Source organism: Colius striatus, chromosome 26, assembly GCF_028858725.1.
Source record: "Colius striatus isolate bColStr4 chromosome 26, bColStr4.1.hap1, whole genome shotgun sequence".
Taxonomy (NCBI): Eukaryota; Metazoa; Chordata; class Aves; order Coliiformes; family Coliidae; genus Colius; species Colius striatus.
The window spans coordinates 2856135-2872604 of NC_084784.1; the positions used below are offsets into that span (position 1 = coordinate 2856135).

Genomic DNA, 16470 nt, shown 5'->3' on the forward strand with positions numbered 1-16470 from the left:
CAAAGACACGAAGCTGGAACACAACCAGTTGCATTGAAACACAAGGAAGAAGCATTTCAGTGTGAGCTGAGGGAGCCCTGGCCCAGGCTGCCCAGGGAGGGTGTGGAGGCTCCTTCCTTGGAGCTCTTCAGCACCCCCCTGGATGAGTTTCTGTGTGCCCTGACCTAGGTGGGAGCTGCTGCTGCAGGGGGTTGCACTGCACGAGCTCTGCAGCTCCCTCCCAGCCCTTGGCATCCTTCGGTTGATCCGAGGGGACACAAATCCGCTCTCATCCCGCCCCGCTGCCTCTCCGCTGCCCCGCACCAACCTCCCCGTCCTGCGCGTTTCCCCCCCACGACCCCCCGCAGCCCCCACCCCGCACCGCCCCCCCCACACCCCCAGCGCGGTCCTCCCGCCACCAGAGGGCGCCGTCGGCCGCGGCGCTGGGGCGCGCTCCCCCCTCCCCTCTCTCTCTCCCTCTCTATGGTCGGGCGCGTCCGGTTCCGGCGCGCTCGCGCCCCTTTGTGAGGGGGGACAAGATGGCGGCGCGGGCGGGATTCCAGTCCGTGACTCCCAGCTCCGGCGGCGGCGGGGGAACCGCTGCCGGGGCCGCTGCTTTAGGACCGGGTACACCGGGAGGGCCGGTACGCATGGGTCCGGCTCCTGGACAAGGCTTGTACCGTTCACCGCTGCCGGGAGCCGCCTACCCGGTGAGGCGGGGAAAGGGGGGGGGCGGGGCGGGAGGCGGCGGGGACGGGCTCGGCCGCGGCCCCTCCCGGGACGAGCTCTCGCGGCTCATCTTTTCCTCCCCGCCTCCCTTTCCCTTCTCCGCAGCGGCCCGGGATGTTACCGGGCAACCGGATGACGCCTCAGGGCCCGTCCATGGGGCCGCCCGGGTACGGCGGGAGCCCGGCGGTGCGGCCCGGCATGGCGCAGGCCGGCCTGGACCAGGCCCGCAAGAGGCCGGCGCCTCAGCAGCTCCAGCAGGTGCAGCCTCAGGCCGTGCCCAACCGCAACCACAAGTAAGGGGACGGTAACCCCGGGGCATCTCGGGCGCTGAGACGGCTCAGGGCGTCGGCCGGGTGTGGGGGCACAGCGGGGAGAGCCCCGGAATGGGTGAGGGAACGGGGAGCCCTCGCTGAAGCAGGGACTGCGTCAGGCCTGGAGCAGCACAAAGGTCGCCTGTGGGGCTGTGTCAGGGCGCTCTGGCTTGGTGCTGTGCTTGGGGGGTGGCTGAAAGGGCCCCTCAGCTTTCTGGTGCAGCCCCTCTGGATGAGGAGGCGCTTCAGGGGATGGGAGAGTAACGATTGGGAGCTGAGGAGAGCAGTGAACGGGTCAGCAGCTTGACAAGAGCAATTAAGGGTCCAGCAGCTTGACAAGGGCAAGTTCAGGTTGTGTTTTTGGCTGCATGATGCCGTGTCTGCCTGACACTGGTGGTTTAGCCCTCGATTTCGAGTGTCCTCTCCTAGAAGAGGCTGGTTGGGGCTGGGGAGCTGCTGTGGCTGCTGTGTGATGTCAGCAACGCTGGCTCTGAGCTCTCGTAGGGGCTGTGGAACGTTGAGGCAGCCACACTGCTGCAGGGCTCTGTCAGCTGGGGCTGTGGGAAGTGAAGGAGCCTGACAGCACCGAGGATAAATGCCTGTGAAACGAGGGCCTGGGCCTGCAGACTGGCAGCCAGGCTGCTGCAGCACCACAACAGACACCGAGCCATCGTCTCGCTCCTCCCTGGGAGCAGCTGCTGTTTTAATGCCTTGTGTGTTCCTCTTCTTCTTGTAACAGTGCTAAAAAGAAGAAGATGGCTGACAAAATTCTACCTCAGAGGGTGAGTGGCAGGAGCAGAGGCAGCCTGTGCTGCTGGGAAGATGAGTGTGGAGGAGCTGACAGCCATTTGCATTCTCCTTTTGGCTGCAGATCCGTGAGCTGGTGCCCGAGTCTCAGGCCTACATGGACCTGCTGGCCTTCGAAAGGAAACTGGACCAGACCATCATGAGGAAGCGTTTGGACATCCAGGAAGCTCTGAAGAGACCCATTAAGGTAGGGGAGGGCTAAGCAAGGTCTGGGAGCTTTTATTTGAGCTGAGACAGCGGGAGAGCACAGAGAGTCGTGTCCCTGTGAGCAAGGGGGGGTCAGGGGACTGAGGAGTGGAACCAGAAATACCCCTTTCCCTGCTGGGAGGGGGAATAAGGCAGTCAAACCATGAAGCTGAGGTTTAGCAGAGCCCAAGTGAGATGGCCAGTGGCTCATTTCAGGGTTAACACAGAGCTGCTGGGCTCCTTTTCTCTCGTAGCAAAAGCGAAAGCTGCGCATTTTCATCTCCAACACCTTCAACCCAGCCAAGTCAGACGCGGAGGATGGTGAGGGAACCGTGGCCTCCTGGGAGCTGCGGGTGGAAGGGCGGCTGCTGGAAGATGTGAGTGTGAAATGCTCGACCACAGAGGTGACTTCACAGGCCTGGGATTGTCAGTGAAACCAGGGGAACCAGGGGAAGGTGGTTTTAAGTGTCTGAGAGCGTAGCCAGGGGTTTGATACCCTCCTTCATCTCTGTTTTCCAAGGAGTCTGATGGTGCTGAGACCAAGAGCTCACCTTGGAGGGTTTCCTTCCCCATGGCAGGACACGGGTTATCCAAAGTTCTTAGAGCTATAAGAGCTGATGGTGAGAGCAGATCAACGGGGCTCTGAGAACCAGGGCACTCCCATTCTGTGTAGCTGCTGAGTGATTGAATTCCTCCAAGCTCATCTTTAGCTCAGCCTTTCACTTCTCTCTGACTTGAGACTCGATTTTCAAGCCCATGTTGGGGAATTCAGGTGTTGAGAGTTCAAGGGAACGCTGTCGTGCACGGTGCCTGTGCTTGAGTGCTGAGACTTGCTGCCCTAACACTTTTCCTTCCTGTGTTGCTTGCAGTCTGCTTTGTCCAAATACGATGCCACCAAGCAGAAAGAAAGTTCTCATCCTTCTTTAAGTCTCTGGTCATTGAACTTGATAAAGACCTGTATGGCCCTGACAATCACCTAGTAGAGGTGAGCTTCTCTTTGCTGCGTTACCTCTGAAAAGGGGCTGGTGTCAGCAGACAGGGTTTGTGTATCACTTGTAATTGAGAGCTGGGGATACTTGAAGGCTTGAGCAAGAGGCTGGGAGCCAGGAGCTCTTCAATTCTTACCTTAGCTTTTCCTCTGACTTGCTGGGGTTCTGAACAAATGTATTAACTCTTGTTTCTAGCTGTAGGTGGGAATAAGATGAACTGGGTGGGAGTTACTGACGAGCTTGTTGGGTGCCAAGCAGCAGGAGACAAAGGGAACCCAGCATAGATGTGCTCCTAAATGCCCTCTCCTGTTCCAGTGGCACAGGACTGCTACAACTCAGGAGACAGATGGCTTCCAGGTGAAGAGGCCAGGAGATGTGAACGTGCGCTGTACCGTCCTCCTGATGCTGATTACCAGGTGAGGTGTCTGGAGTCACCAAGATGCTGAAGGCACTGGAGCATCTTCTGCTGAGGAAAGGCTGTGGGACCTGGGGCTGTTCAGCCTGGAGCAGAGGAGACTGAGCTCAGGGGGAGCTCATGAATAGCTCCAAGTGTGTCAGTGGTGGGTGGCAGGAGGTTGGGGCAGCGCTTTCTGCTGTTGGACCAGGACAAGGGCTGATGGGATGGAGCTGGAACACAACCAGTTGCATTGAAACACAAGGAAGAAGCATTTCAGTGTGAGCTGAGGGAGCCCTGGCCCAGGCTGCCCAGGGAGGGTGTGGAGGCTCCTTCCTTGGAGCTCTTCAGCACCCCCCTGGACACATCCCTGTGTGACCTGACCTAGGTGGGAGCTGCTTCTGCAGGGGGTTGGGCTGGATGAGCTCTGCAGCTCCCTCCCACCCCACCATGCTGTGATTGGATGAGTCAGTCAGTGTGCTGGACACAGACCCTTCCCTGTGCCCATCTCACTTTTCCCTGCTTTGTGTTTCAGCCTCCCCAGTTCAAGCTGGATCCCCGCTTGGCTCGTCTCCTGGGGATCCACACTCAGACCCGCCCTGTCATCATCCAGGCCCTGTGGCAGTACCATCAAGACCCACAAGCTGCAGGACCCCCACGAGCGGGAGTACGTGATCTGTGACAAGTACCTGCAGCAGGTAACAGCAGGGCTGGGGCTGGGGACAGCAGGGCTGTGGCAGCAGCCTGTGGCTGCCAGCACCGAGCTCCTCTTCCTCTCCTCAGCCCTGTCTTTGTGCCCCAGATATTCGAGTCGCAGCGGATGAAGTTCTCGGAGATCCCGCAGAGGCTCCACGCGCTGCTCATGCCCCCGGAGCCCATCATCATCAACCACGTCATCAGGTCAGGCTGGGCCACCCTGTGCTTCTAGGGAGGACAGTGGAAGGGGTGGGTGCAGCTGGCACAGGAGGGTGTTGTAGCATGTTCTGACTCAGCAGCAGGTCCCATAGTGCCTGTCTGTGTTTCTTTGCATGACAACAGTCTCCTGCTCTGGAGACATCCCAACCCCAGCTGGATGAGTCCCTGTGTGCCCTGCTCTGGGTGCTGCTGCTCTGGCAGGGGGGGTTGCACTGGATGAGCTCCCCAGCTCCCTTCCAGCCCTTGAGCATCTCTGATTTGCTTTACCACACCCCTCTTTTCCCCAAGGCACTCCCAGGCTCCTGCTGGCCTTTCCATCACACCTTTTGCCAATAGGAACCTGTTTGGAGCAATCATTTGGTCCTTGTGCTGCAAAGCCATCAGTGGAGCTTTGCTGCTGAAGCCAGCACTGGTGTGGCTGCTCCTTGCCTGCAGTCCCTAGGCTGTGTCATCCTAGAGGAGCTGCAGTTCTGCTCCTTTCTCGAGCTGCTCACTTACTTTTGGCTTCTTCTTTGTGGATGCCTCTAGTGTTGACCCAAATGACCAGAAGAAAACAGCTTGCTACGACATTGATGTGGAGGTGGACGATACCTTGAAAACTCAGATGAATTCCTTTCTGCTGTCCACAGCCAGTCAACAGGAAATTGCTGCTCTGGATAACAAGGTAGGAAGAGCTGCTTCAGGCCTGCCCTCCTCACTGCTGGGTGGGAATGTGTCTGCATCAGGTGAGCCCTGAGCAGGACAGGAGTTGAGCTTTGCTCTGCTGTGCAGCTGGAAGCTGCAGTGGGGTAAGCAGTGCTGGCATCAAGTGGCTTTGCCCTGGAAGCAAATGGTCAGTGGGAAGAATGGAAACTGGGAACTGAAAGATCCTGTAAGTCAGCCAGGGGAATACAAGGATTTGCTTTCATGTGCTGGGTCTCTTGGTGTTTCTGTCTGACTTTTTGCCCTGTTCAGCAGTTTGGTTGCTGTGCTTTATCTCCCTCAGATTCATGAAACAATAGAGACAATTAACCAGCTGAAGACCCAGCGGGAGTTCATGCTGAGCTTTGCCCGAGATCCTCAGGGCTTCATCAACGACTGGCTACAGTCCCAGTGCAGGGATTTAAAGGTAAAAGCTTTGTCTTGTGTGGAGGGTGGATCCAGTCACATGCTTCCCTCATTATAACCAGCTCCCACAGAGAGAGAGGCAATTTCCTGCTCAGAAAGCGAGACCAGAATTGGAGTCAAGTGTAAGAACTTGACCTGACTGCACTGAAATGTCTTTGAGGAAAGGGGAGGAGGGGGTGGGTTTGCTCAGCACAGCCAGAGCATTTGCACTCCCTGAACTGTTTTGTCCTTTGTGCTCTCCAGACAATGACTGATGTTGTTGGGAATCCTGAAGAGGAGCGTAGAGCCGAGTTCTACTTCCAGCCCTGGGCTCAGGAAGCTGTGTGCAGATACTTCTACTCCAAGGTGAGCATCCCCCAGCAGGGCTCCCTCTCCCTGCCCAGTGCTCCCAGTCCCTGTCACTCCTTGCTGATGGGGTTGGAGTCACAGTGCCAAGCTTTGCTTGTAGATGCTGCTGGTGCCTCTTGGGCCCTGTTTGAGTGCACCCTTTCCCAGCTGGCCGCCAGAGGACGTTAATGCTGCAACTCTGCCGTGTCTTGCAGGTGCAGCAGCGGCGACAGGAGCTGGAGCAGGCCCTGGGCATCCGTAACACCTAGGCTGCTCTGCTCCTGCCCAGCCAGAAGCAGCACAGCTACTTGTGGAGATGGAGCTGCAGAGCACGCTGCTGAAGCTCACGTTGAATCCCGCTCCGGCAGCGAGCCCCACATCATTACTCACCCCAGCGTTGGGGCAGCTCCAGGACACCTGGGGTCTCCTGGGCTGTGGCAAGCAGACAGGCTCCAACAAGCACACATTTCTACCTGATTTTCCTCCTGACTGTTGCCTTGTCAGTCCCAAGGCTTCCGAGAGCCTCCCCTTGACTCCTCACTGCCCGTAGTGTCCCCGGTAGCTGCTGCAACTGCTGACCTGGAGCCTTTCTCAAGCGCAGAAACCGCAGCCCGTTGTTCCCTGACCAGCACCTCGCTTGGCACACGTGAGACCTGCGTCTGGCAAGCCTGGATCTACTCCAAGGGTGGAGCTGTGGGGCTGATCTCTTCCCTGCCTCGTTTGCTAGCGAGGTGCCAGAGGTGCAGGCGGGATGCCGTGAGCTGACGTACCTCCCTGCCCTGACCCCCTGGCTCGGAGGGTGCTGCTGCACTGGGCTGCCTCACAAGTCACTCCCCCTCCTCGAGGAAGTTACTGGACTGTTTAGAGAATTGCTTCTTCCCTTGTCCCTTCTCCCCTGCCCTTCGTGCTCTTTGACTGTGCTGGGTTGGGGTCGGAGGGGAGGTGAGGCCTCGGCTTCCTGCAGGGATGTGGAAGCATCGGAGTGCTGAAACTTGTCTGTGCTTCAACAGAGCTGCACCTGTGGTCCCAGCAACCCCATCGGGCTGCTTGTTCTCCCTGGAGCAGGGAGAGGGGATGCAGCAGCTGCCTGGTGGGATGGGGAGGGGCACAGGGTTGTGGGCTCATTCCTTGGGGACAGTTGTTGTGTGTCACTTGGGGACTGGAGGCTCCTGTGTGTGGATGGAGCAGCGCAGACGTGGGGCCGGGTGGAGCTCCTGAGTTAGTGGCTGTTTCCATGCTGGAGCTCCTGTGGCTTTTAGTCAAGTTTTAGGTTCTGGGGCCGCCACGAGGCCCAGCATGGTTCAGGAATACACAAGTAGATGTGTGCTGTGGGGAGCAGCAGCCCAGATGCCTCCTCATGGGATGAATTGCTGATGAACTAGTGGTCAGGTGTCAGAGAGCAGCTTCTCCGGGCCCGGATCTCGGCGTTTCCCCTCGGGTCTGGGACACAAACGGACTTGAGGGTTGTCATTTTCTCTTGGAACAGCTGCAAGGTCGTTACTGACAAACCCACCTCGTGCTGGGAAGGTTGCTCTGAATTTGGGAGCCTGGGTGGCCCCTTTTCCTTGTGTCTGTGTAACTACATGTCTGTGAGTAATAGACTCTCGCCTTCCCCTTTTCCCCTTATGAAGCGGCTCCTCTGTGGTACTGGGGTGAAGGTCTTGGTGCTGATGAAGCAGCCCCCTGACTCCTCAGGGTAATCACACATGAAGGATGCTGAGTACTGCATAGGCAAGCAGAGCTGTTGCAGAATAACTGCTTTTCTTAACTGAATATTCCAGTTTTTTCCATGGACCAAACGTGTTTTTGTACTGTATCCCTGTAGCTGTCACCCAGTTTTAATAAAAGCCTCCTGTGAAGGAAGCTGTTCCTCCTGTGCTGACAACACCCTGCCTCTAGCAGCTGCTGCTGCTTGACACTCCGTTTACTTGCCTGGGAAGGGACAGGATTATCTCCCACGTTGTTTTTACAAACAAATCCCAACTGGGTTAAGAGAGGGGAGAGATTCCTCGTGCTTTGTCTTTATGATTTGTCTCCTCTGGGCTGGGAGAGTCTGATGAGCCGTTTGCAAAGTGCTTCTGAGCTAAACAAGCAAAGTAACTTGACCAAAGCCGGCACTCCAAGTGTTAAAGGTGCTGCCAGAGCCTGGACAGCCCCGTTTCCACACGCTGCTGCGGGGCAGGATCCCAGGGGCAGGGTCCAGGCCCCGCGGGACTCAGACACCATTCTGAGGGAACTGTATTAAACTGTGATACAAGTGTTTGCAGCTCTGCAAAAGCGCCCTGCCTTTCTCCTCCCAGCCTCGTTGATGACAGCAGGAGGGTAATGCTCTGGGCTCTTTGTGCCTGCACAGAGCAAAGGGCTGGTGGCCTGAGGTCGGGCAGCGCTGCTGCTGAGGGCTGGGAGGTTGTGCCCTGGTGCTGCACCCACACGGTTCCCGCTCCTCCCTTGAAACGGTGGGGGAATAAAAGAGATGCCCGACGGCCTCAGCCCTGCCGAGACCGGGGCTCGCAGCTATTCCGCCTTTGCTGGAGGGGAGCAGCCTGCAGCAGCAGCGCGGCCGCCCCGAGCCCCGGGCTGCGGGTGCCCGGTTCCCCCCGGGGCGAGGCGGGGCCGGGGGCGGGCCGGGGCCGCCCCTGCTGCAGGCGGCCTTGAAATAGCAGCCGCGGGCTCGGGGCCGCGCAGCGCCCCGCTTCCCAGCGCCATGGGTGGCAAGAAAGTCTGCGTCGTGGGCTCTGGCAACTGGTGAGCGCCCGGCGGCCGGGCGGCGCGGTGGCGGCTGCGCGCACGGCGGGGCCGCGTCCCCCCCGCTGCCCCCCGCTGCCCCCCGGTGCCGTTGTCCCCGGGACCGCGGTGACCCGTGTTTGCACCGGGGCTCCCCGGTGCCTCCGGCTCTGCTCGCGCAGGGGCTCGGCCATCGCCAAGATCGCCGGCGCCAACGCGGCGCGGCTGGGCGCGTTCGAGCAGCGGGTGCACATGTGGGTGCTGCAGGAGGACGTGGGCGGCCGCCGGCTCACCGACATCATCAACACGGAGCACGAGAACGTCAAGTACCTGCCGGGCCACAAACTGCCTCCCAACGTGGTGAGTGTGGCCGGTGGCAGCCGCTCTGCCGACAGCCGGGGCCGCTCTGCCGGGGCCGCGGAGCAGCGATGCCCCGGGCTGCGGGGACGTGGCTGCACGCTCCCGGTGACCTTGGGCTGCGCTCGGACCGGCTGCAGCTCCGGCTGCTCTCGCTGCCCACCTCTGCCCTGGCAGCCCCAGCCTGGGCTTGAGGCCATGTGGCCGCCTCCGAGCTGGTGCCAGGGGACACGCTGGTGCAGGGACCCGCTGCCCTGGGTCCCCAGAGTCACCCTGGCTAGTGGAGCAGCTTTCCAGCCCCTCTGTGCCCTGCAAGGGCACCTCAGGGCAGCAGCTTTGTGCCCTTCCTTCCCTTACAGAGAAGCTCCCAGCAGTTGTTCTCAAACCCTTGCTCCCCTTGTCCTGGATTCAGGACGCACTCACTGCACAACTACAGGCACAAGTCCCTGATGACACTCCTGCTCCTCAGGTAGCAGAGCCAGACCTGCTGAAAGCCTGTGCTGGGGCTGACATCCTCCTGTTCGTGGTGCCCCATCAGTTTATCGGCAAAGTCTGTGACCAGCTCAAGGGCCACGTGAAGAAAGATGCCATTGGGGTGTCACTCATCAAGGTGTGAGCAGGAGGAGACGTGCCTGGGCTAAGGGGGCTCAGCTGGAGGCAGCCCAGCTCGGGGAGAGGGGAGGCTGTAAAGGGAATCCTGGGGTTTGGGAGCAGAAACTGGGCTCTGAGGTTGTGAGGGGAGAGTGGGAAGTGGGGCAGAGGCTTCTGGGCGTTTGGAAGTGAGGGCACGTGGGGGATCTCAGGTGCTGGGAGCTGAGGGTGCTGCTCGGGGCTGTGGGGATGAGTTGGAGCATCGTGGCCCAGAGAACGAGTGGACTGGGGCGAGTGGGGCCAAGTCTGCAGGGGGGACAGACGCTCATCCCTGTCCCTGGTCGTCTCCCAGGGGGTGGATGAAGGACCAGAGGGGCTGAGGCTGATCTCAGACATAATCCATGAGAAACTGGGCATAGAGATGAGCGTCCTGATGGGGGCCAACATTGCAAATGAAGTGGCAGAAGAGAAGTTCTGCGAAACGACCATCGGTAAGGAGCCAACACCCCTCCTGAGGGGCAGGACGAGGCAAAGGGGTGAGCACAGGGCACCTCAGGCTGCTGCCTGGGGTGAGCTGGCCCTGGTTTTGTCCTGGGGAGGCAGTGAGGCTCATTCACAGGGTTCACAGTGGGATTGCTCGCTCCATTCATTAGTTGTGCGTCTAAAAGTTCCTGCCAGTTTGTCTGGCACAAGTGAAAGGGGGTGAGCACTAGAGGCCCTTTAGAAATACAGAGCTCCTTCCTTCCTTTCCTGGGGCTTCACGGGTTGCTCACCTGGGTCTCATGTTATTTCCAGCTGGGGCTGCTTGGAAGTTCACGTGGGGCCTGTTCCTTGCATCCTCCACACTGTTTGCGAATCACACGCAGCAGCCAAAACCAACAGAGCCCTTTGCTAGGTTGGAGGTTTCAGGATTCAAAGTGTCTTGTGTTTTTAAACAAAAGCAAACAGGCTGTGCAGGAGGCTGGAGACTGCAGAGGCACAAACAAGAGCCCACAGAAAGGCTCCCATGCAGCAACAGTTAGAATACAGTCCCCAGACCCAAAGTTTGCAACCTTGGAAGACACCTTCAGTCTGCTGGGCTTGTCATTTCTGTCTGGCTTGACACAGCAGTGGGGATTGTCCCCGTGCCCTGGGAATTCCAGGGCTGAACTTGCCAGGCAATGTGTGCTTGGCACTTTGTGAACCTGCAGATGTCCATGGATTGGGCAATAGGTTCCTCTCTCTTCGCTGGCTGCAAGGGTTGTGCTGCAGGAGCACAGCATCAGGCAGGAGAGCAGCACTGTCCTGCCTTTAGGTCATCTTCCTCCTCTGCCTTCCCCTTGTCAGGCTGCAAGAATGCACAGCATGGGCAGACTCTGAAGGAGCTGATGCAGACACCCAACTTCAGGGTGACGGTGGTGCAGGACGCTGACACCGTGGAGATCTGTGGGGCTCTCAAGGTGCGTGAGCTGCTCCACAGGCTTGGCAGGTCTTGGCTGGCTCAAGTTCTCCAGGGAGCTCTGGGGAGGTGGCTGATGGCTGAGTGAACCCCACTGGACGTGGTGCTGGGGCTCACCAAGACCTTTGGGTCAATGGCCAGGCTTTGGGATCACTCAGGGAAAGCTGTGCTGCTGGGAACGGGTCCCTCCACGCTGCTGCTGTTTTCCAGAACGTTGTGGCTGTAGGAGCTGGTTTCTGTGATGGGCTCAGCTATGGAGACAACACAAAGGCTGCTGTGATCCGTCTGGGACTGATGGAGATGATTGCCTTCGCCAAAATCTTCTGTAAGGGCCCTGTTGCCTCCTCCACCTTCCTGGAGAGCTGCGGTGTTGCTGATCTCATCACGACCTGCTACGGTGGCCGTAACCGCAAGGTGGCCGAGGCTTTTGCCAGGACTGGGAAGGTAAGAGGGGCAGCAGGCAACATGGACACCTGCATCAGCCTGGGAAGGTGAGCAGAGGGGGGCAGCAGGCAACAGAGACTTGCATCGAGCTGCTGAGCAGGCAGGAAGGTGAATCCCCCTCAGCACCACGGTGTCCTGCCGTCGCTCAGCCAGTGCTGCATCGCGGCTCCAGGGAAGGAATGGGGGGCAGCAGTTGGGGTCACAGGGTCCAGCTCCATCACTGTTGGGTTGTTTCAGTCTATTGAGCAGCTGGAGAAGGAGATGTTGAATGGGCAGAAGCTGCAGGGTCCCCAGACGTCTGCTGAGCTGCATCGCATCCTGAAGAGCAAGAACATAGTGGACAAGTGAGTGCTGTCGTCTCTCTTTGCTCGTTGGGGGTGAGGCTGGGACCTTTCCTGCAGCTACAGGAGGGGAAACCCACCCTTAGTGTCTTGCCTGTTGAGGTGCATCTCTGCACTGCCCAAGGCAAGCAGGAAGGGGCTGTTGGCTGAGGCACCACACCAGGCTGCCAGTGGCTCCCGCCCAGGGCTCCCGACCGAAGCTGAGGCGCCCCGACTTTGCCAGCTGTGGTGAGAGGGCCAGGGCTGACTTCTTTGCTCGTTTGCCCCCAGGTTCCCCCTCTTCACAGCTGTGTATCGGATCTGCTACGAGGGCAAACCTGTCACTGACGTCATCAAGTGTCTCCAGAACCACCCTGAGCACATGTGAACGGGCTCAGGCTGCAAACCCAGCGGCCCTGCCAGGCGAGCCGAGGGCTGCTGCCCGCACCGGCCTCCTGCTGCTGCAGCTTCACGAGGAGCCCAGGCTTCCTGGGAGCCTCTGCAGAGTGCAGGAAGGGCAGAGGTTCCTTTTCTCAGCACTGGACTGTGCCAGCCTGAGCCTGGCATCTGCACAGAGGTACCTGCTGACCTCCCTCTCTCTTTGAAGGCATTGTTTAGCTGCTGCTGCTGCCCGGGGTCAGCCCTGAGCCGGCTGAGCCTCTTCCTCCTTTCATTGTCTCTTGCCCTGATGGACTGAGTTCCTGGAGAGACCCCGAGGGGTGGTTTTGATCATTAGGTGCTGTGCAGGAGGCACTGCCCAGGAGGGCAGGCTTTGCTGTGAGCCCTGTGGGGACACTTTGCATGTCACCAGCCCTTCCCTGCCTCGCTGCTGTTGCTTCTGCCTTGGCTGTCTCATGGAGGTGGCGTGGTTGGTTCCCTGCCAGGATGAGTGAAGCTCCTCAGGACTTTCGAAGGGGCTGAGAATCCCTTTTCTTTCTAAGAAGCACCAGCACCAGCAAATTGCCTTCCTTGCCTCTGGGCCGTGTGCTGTCTCCCCAGCTGCCACCAGCAGCTCCTGCCAAGCAGAACAGCCAATGCCTCACACGTCAGGGGAGACTTCAGACCTTGCTCAGTTAGATTTGGCTTTTGCTCTCACAGTCAAACCTGGGCCCTGCACTCAGGGAACTCCCTTGTCACAGCTTGGCTTGTTCCATGGCCACTGCTTGTGCCCAGACAGCTTTTCTCCCTCGCTTTGGTTTGTTCTCTGGCTGGCTTTGGCAACGCAGGGACCAACTGCCCCAAAGTCTTTCTGAGCAGCTGGCAGGCTGTGGAGCCCTTGGCAGTGCCCCTGACAGAACAGCTGGGTCCTGTTGCTTTTAGATGAATGATCCACAGCAGCTTTTTGCCTGTTCCCTGGCTTGCTCCACTCTGTGCCTTGGCCTGGTTTTTGCTCCTACATGTAAGCTGAGAAAGCAGGTTCCACACTGACTCTCCCTGCAGCCCCTTCTGTGAGGGTGCTGGAAACTGCTCCCTGGCACAAGGGGCACCGATGGATGTGTGGTCCACACAAGGTACAAGGAGACCTCCCACACCACAGGAGAGGACAGAGGTCTCGTTCCTCACGCTGTGCCTTTGCAACTTGCCCCTTGTCCAGCCGGGTGCCACGTGCCTCTCGGGGCCTCTGAAGCTGGCTCACTGTGCTTGTGTTTGCTCAGGCATGTCCAGGGGTTCACTGGCCCCTGTGTGGGATGGCAGGGCAGAGCTGCTGCAGGGCTCTGTCCATTCTGGCTCCTCGTGCCTCCAGGTCTCTGAATAACCGCGTAAAGTGATAATAAACTCGGAGAGGGGAGGGGAGATGCTCTTTGTGGCTCTGGTGCGTCGTTGTCTTTGGGCTGGTGCCTGCTGGACTTGCTCAGAGTGCAGGAGAGGGCAGTGTCGCTTCCCTCCTGGCTCTGCACCCTTGTGTGCTGCCCCAGAAACAGCAAGAATGCCGCTGCAGGTCGCTGCTCAGTCACAACATAACACAGTGTCCCACTTGCTTCTTCTCAGCCGTGGTTCCAGCGTTAAGGTTTGGCCGTGGGACCCAGGAGCGTTGAGATTGCAACGCTGAACTGGCTACAGAATCCTCACACTTCTACCTGGGGCCTGCAGGAGCTGGGCCAGGACACTGCTGAGCCCCATCTACCCCCTTATCTGTCGACTTGGCTCCTTGGGCCATGCTGTGTGGTTTTATTCATCTCCCTCCAACTGCTTTTCCCAGACTCGCCTTCTCCCTGCCTTTCTTTGAAATGCATCTCGTACTGAGTGACCTTTCCAGGACCATTAGCCCTCTGCTCAGCCTCTTGCTAGGGGAATTTAATCTGCTGGCACTGCAGTTGTTTCTGTGCCTTTTATTAGACATGCTTTCTCACTGGGCACCCTCCGACCTTTAAATTCAGCGGAGGTGCCGTACAGAGAGCAGCCAGCATCGGCTGCCCCTAAGGAGGGAGCTTTATTGAGGTTGGAGGCAGGATAAAGGAAGGCTGGGGTGTTCCTGCAGAGCTGGCACAACTTCTAGTTCCCTCTGCCCTCAAGTGTCTCAAATCCCAGCTCAAGCACTGGGACACGAGGCTCATAAAGGAGAGAGAGTCTCTGATCCTTCCTCCCTCCACACGTTGTCTCTCACCTTGGCTTGCTGAATTCTTGACAAGCAGCTGCCTGGAGCTGCAGCAGGCTCCAGAGCTGTGTGTTGCACGTTTATTTAGCTGTTAGCTGAATGCCCTGTGCATTCCTCCTCACGTGCGTTTCCTTGACGCTGTGTGGTGCCGCTGGCAGTCCCTGCAGAGCCTCACGGCCCTCGCTGAAGGTCCCAGCTCTCTTCCACGGGTGGCCACTGCAAAAAATCTCTTGCTTTTAGATACCCCAGCGCTAATGCTGGAGCTCATGAGCTATAAAAAGTCTTCCCTTTGCCATTTGGAGTTATGTTCTGCTGCCTCAGCACATGCAGGCACTGCAGGACGCTGCAGCCTCGGGAGCTGCTGCTGTGCAGCCGCCTGGGGAAAGGGATAAGGGAGGCGAGGGGGGGCTCTTCCAGCCTCAGAGCTTCACACAGCCCTCGCAGCAGAGCGGTGCTGCGGCGGCACTGCCCGAACGCTCGCAGGGAGCTCGGGGAGCAGAGCGCGACCCGGTGCCGAGAACGGCTTTTTGTGAGGAGCGCGGCCTCCTCCAGCCTCTCGAGGGCCGTGAGCACAGGCCGGGCTCTCGGCGGCGCTGGCGAGGCCTTTGCTGCGTTCCCGCTGAGGACGGGCCCGCCGGGGCTGCCGCGGCCTCGGCCCGGCGCGGTGCGTGTCGCTGCGGAGCGGAGCGGGGGCCGGGCCGGGGGCTGCGGCAGGGCCGGGGGCTGAGGGGGCAGGGCCGGGGGCTGAGGGGGCCGGGCCGGGGGCTGAGGGGGCAGGGCCGGCGACGGAGGGGGCCGAGCCGGGAGCCGGGGCCGGGCCGGGGGTGGCGGGGGCAGAGCCGGGGGCTGAGGGGGCAGAGCCGGGGGCGAAGTGGGCAGGGCCGGGAGCCGGGGCAGGGCCGGGGGCGGAGGAGGCCGGACCGAGAGCCGAGAGCCGGGGCAGGGCCGGGGGCAGCGGGGGCCGGGCCGGGGGCTGAGGGGGCAGGGCCAGGAGCCGGGGCAGAGCCGGGGGTGGCGGGGGCAGGGCCAGGAGCGGAGGGGACCGAGCCGGGGACGCAGGGGGCCGGACCGAGAGCCGAGAGCCGGGGCAGAGCCGGGGGCTGAGGGGGCCGGGCCGGGGGTGGCGGGGGCCGGACCGAGAGCCGGGGCAGAGCCGGTTCCGAGCCGACCCCATCGCCCGCCCTGAGGCGGCTCCGGGGCGATAACAACGGCCGAGGCCTCGACGCCTCCGCCAGGGGGCGCCGCGAGCTCCCGCTCGTGTTCTGCCGCCTCCGCGGACTACATATCCCGGCGTGCACCGCGCGGGGGGACGGGAGCGCGCCGGAAGTGCCGAGCGGCGGGAGCCGAGGGTGAGGGCACCGGGCCGGGCCGGGCCGGGCCGGGCCGGTGGGGGGCGATGGGACGCGATGGGGCGCGATGGGGGCGGTGGGGGGCGATGCGGACGGTTATAGGGAGCGTTCCCGGCCCCGTGTAACCGCCGGCCTTGGCGTTCCAGGCGCAGCCATGGTGTCCGGCAAGCAGCTGGCTGACTTCGGCTACAAGGCCTTCTCCGGCTCCATGATGCTGCTGACGCTCTACGGCGGGTACCTGTGCGGGGTCCGCGCCCACCGCATCCTGCAGCGCCGCCGGGAGCGGGACAGCGCGGCCGGCCCTGGCGCCTGACACACCCCGGCCCTGACAGACCCCCCCCCCCCCCCCCCAGCCCCCCCCCCCCCCCCCCCCCCCCCCCCCCCCCCCCCCCCCGGCCCCTCCCCCGAGAGACCCCGGCCCCGCGCTTCCCGGCTCGGGGCAGGAGGGAATCGCCCCCCCCACGAGCTCCGTCGGGGAAAGCACAATAAAATCCGTGTGAAAACAGTGAAATCCGTGTGAGAGCTGGGAGATGATAAACTGAGCATGAGCAGCACCGCGGCCTCGTGGGCAAGGAGCCAATGGCAGCCTGGGGGCAGCAAGTGTGGGCAGCAGGGCCAGGGAGGTTGTGCTGCCCCTCTGCTCTGCCCTGCTGAGGCCTCAGCTGGAGTCCTGGGGCCAGTGCTGGGCTGCCCAGCTGCAGAGGGACAGGGAACTGCTGCAGAGAGGCCAGTGCAGGGACACCGAGATGCTCAGGGCACTGCAGCATCTTCTGCTGAGGAAAGGCTGTGGGACCTGGGGCTGTTCAGCCTGGAGCAGAGGAGACTGAGCTCAGGGGGAGCTCATGAATAGCTCCAAGTGTGTCCATGGTGGGTGGCAGGAGGTTGGGGCAGCGCTTTCTGCTGTTGG

General features: G+C 60.6%; 3 protein-coding genes across 5 annotated transcripts; all 3 read left to right on the forward strand.

Annotated features, from left to right (window-relative positions):
• Positions 1-512: 512 nt before the first annotated feature.
• Positions 513-7598, forward strand: SMARCD1 (SWI/SNF related, matrix associated, actin dependent regulator of chromatin, subfamily d, member 1). Its single transcript, XM_062015654.1, is given in 15 exon segments — positions 513-689; positions 814-1001; positions 1759-1801; positions 1891-2013; positions 2267-2389; positions 2882-2912; positions 2915-2997; positions 3317-3407; positions 3920-4023; positions 4025-4093; positions 4198-4295; positions 4839-4974; positions 5296-5418; positions 5661-5762; positions 5960-7598. Coding segments are annotated over 15 exon segments (1539 nt in total). The 5' UTR covers positions 513-518; the 3' UTR covers positions 6014-7598.
• An 850-nt stretch (positions 7599-8448) lies between these two features.
• On the forward strand, positions 8449-12006 carry GPD1 (glycerol-3-phosphate dehydrogenase 1). 2 transcript variants are annotated; one of them, XM_062015559.1, is made up of 8 exons: positions 8449-8489; positions 8651-8828; positions 9295-9435; positions 9769-9907; positions 10743-10855; positions 11065-11298; positions 11536-11642; positions 11910-12006. In XM_062015559.1, exons 1-8 carry the CDS (start codon positions 8449-8451, stop codon positions 12004-12006), a joined length of 1050 nt encoding a protein of 349 aa, XP_061871543.1. The 2 variants fall into 2 exon arrangements, with proteins under 2 accessions (XP_061871543.1, XP_061871546.1); XM_062015562.1 differs by having other exon boundaries at positions 9364-9435.
• Positions 12007-14643: 2637 nt separating this feature from the next.
• On the forward strand, positions 14644-15911 carry LOC133627989 (cytochrome c oxidase assembly protein COX14 homolog). Of its 2 annotated transcripts, none has more exons than XM_062015649.1 (2): positions 14644-14878; positions 15710-15911. In XM_062015649.1, the coding sequence occupies exon 2, from the start codon at positions 15718-15720 to the stop codon at positions 15874-15876; it is 159 nt and encodes a 52-aa protein (XP_061871633.1). In that variant the 5' UTR covers positions 14644-14878; positions 15710-15717; the 3' UTR covers positions 15877-15911. The 2 variants fall into 2 exon arrangements, with proteins under 2 accessions (XP_061871633.1, XP_061871632.1); XM_062015648.1 differs by lacking the exon at positions 14644-14878 and adding an exon at positions 15300-15563.
• Positions 15912-16470: the final 559 nt, after the last annotated feature.

What these genes read in the sequence shown, in the direction of transcription:
- GPD1 (XM_062015559.1), top strand. Translation starts at nt 8,449, where the DNA reads ATGGGTGGCAAGAAAGTCTGCGTCGTGGGCTCTGGCAACTG. An exon ending in AGATCTGTGGGGCTCTCAAG is followed by an intron (nt 10,856 to 11,064) that starts GTGCGTGAGCTG and finishes GCTGTTTTCCAG; the next exon opens with AACGTTGTGGCTGTAGGAGC. An exon ending in CTTTTGCCAGGACTGGGAAG is followed by an intron (nt 11,299 to 11,535) that starts GTAAGAGGGGCA and finishes GGGTTGTTTCAG; the next exon opens with TCTATTGAGCAGCTGGAGAA.
- LOC133627989 (XM_062015649.1), top strand. Translation starts at nt 15,718, where the DNA reads ATGGTGTCCGGCAAGCAGCTGGCTGACTTCGGCTACAAGGCCTTCTCC.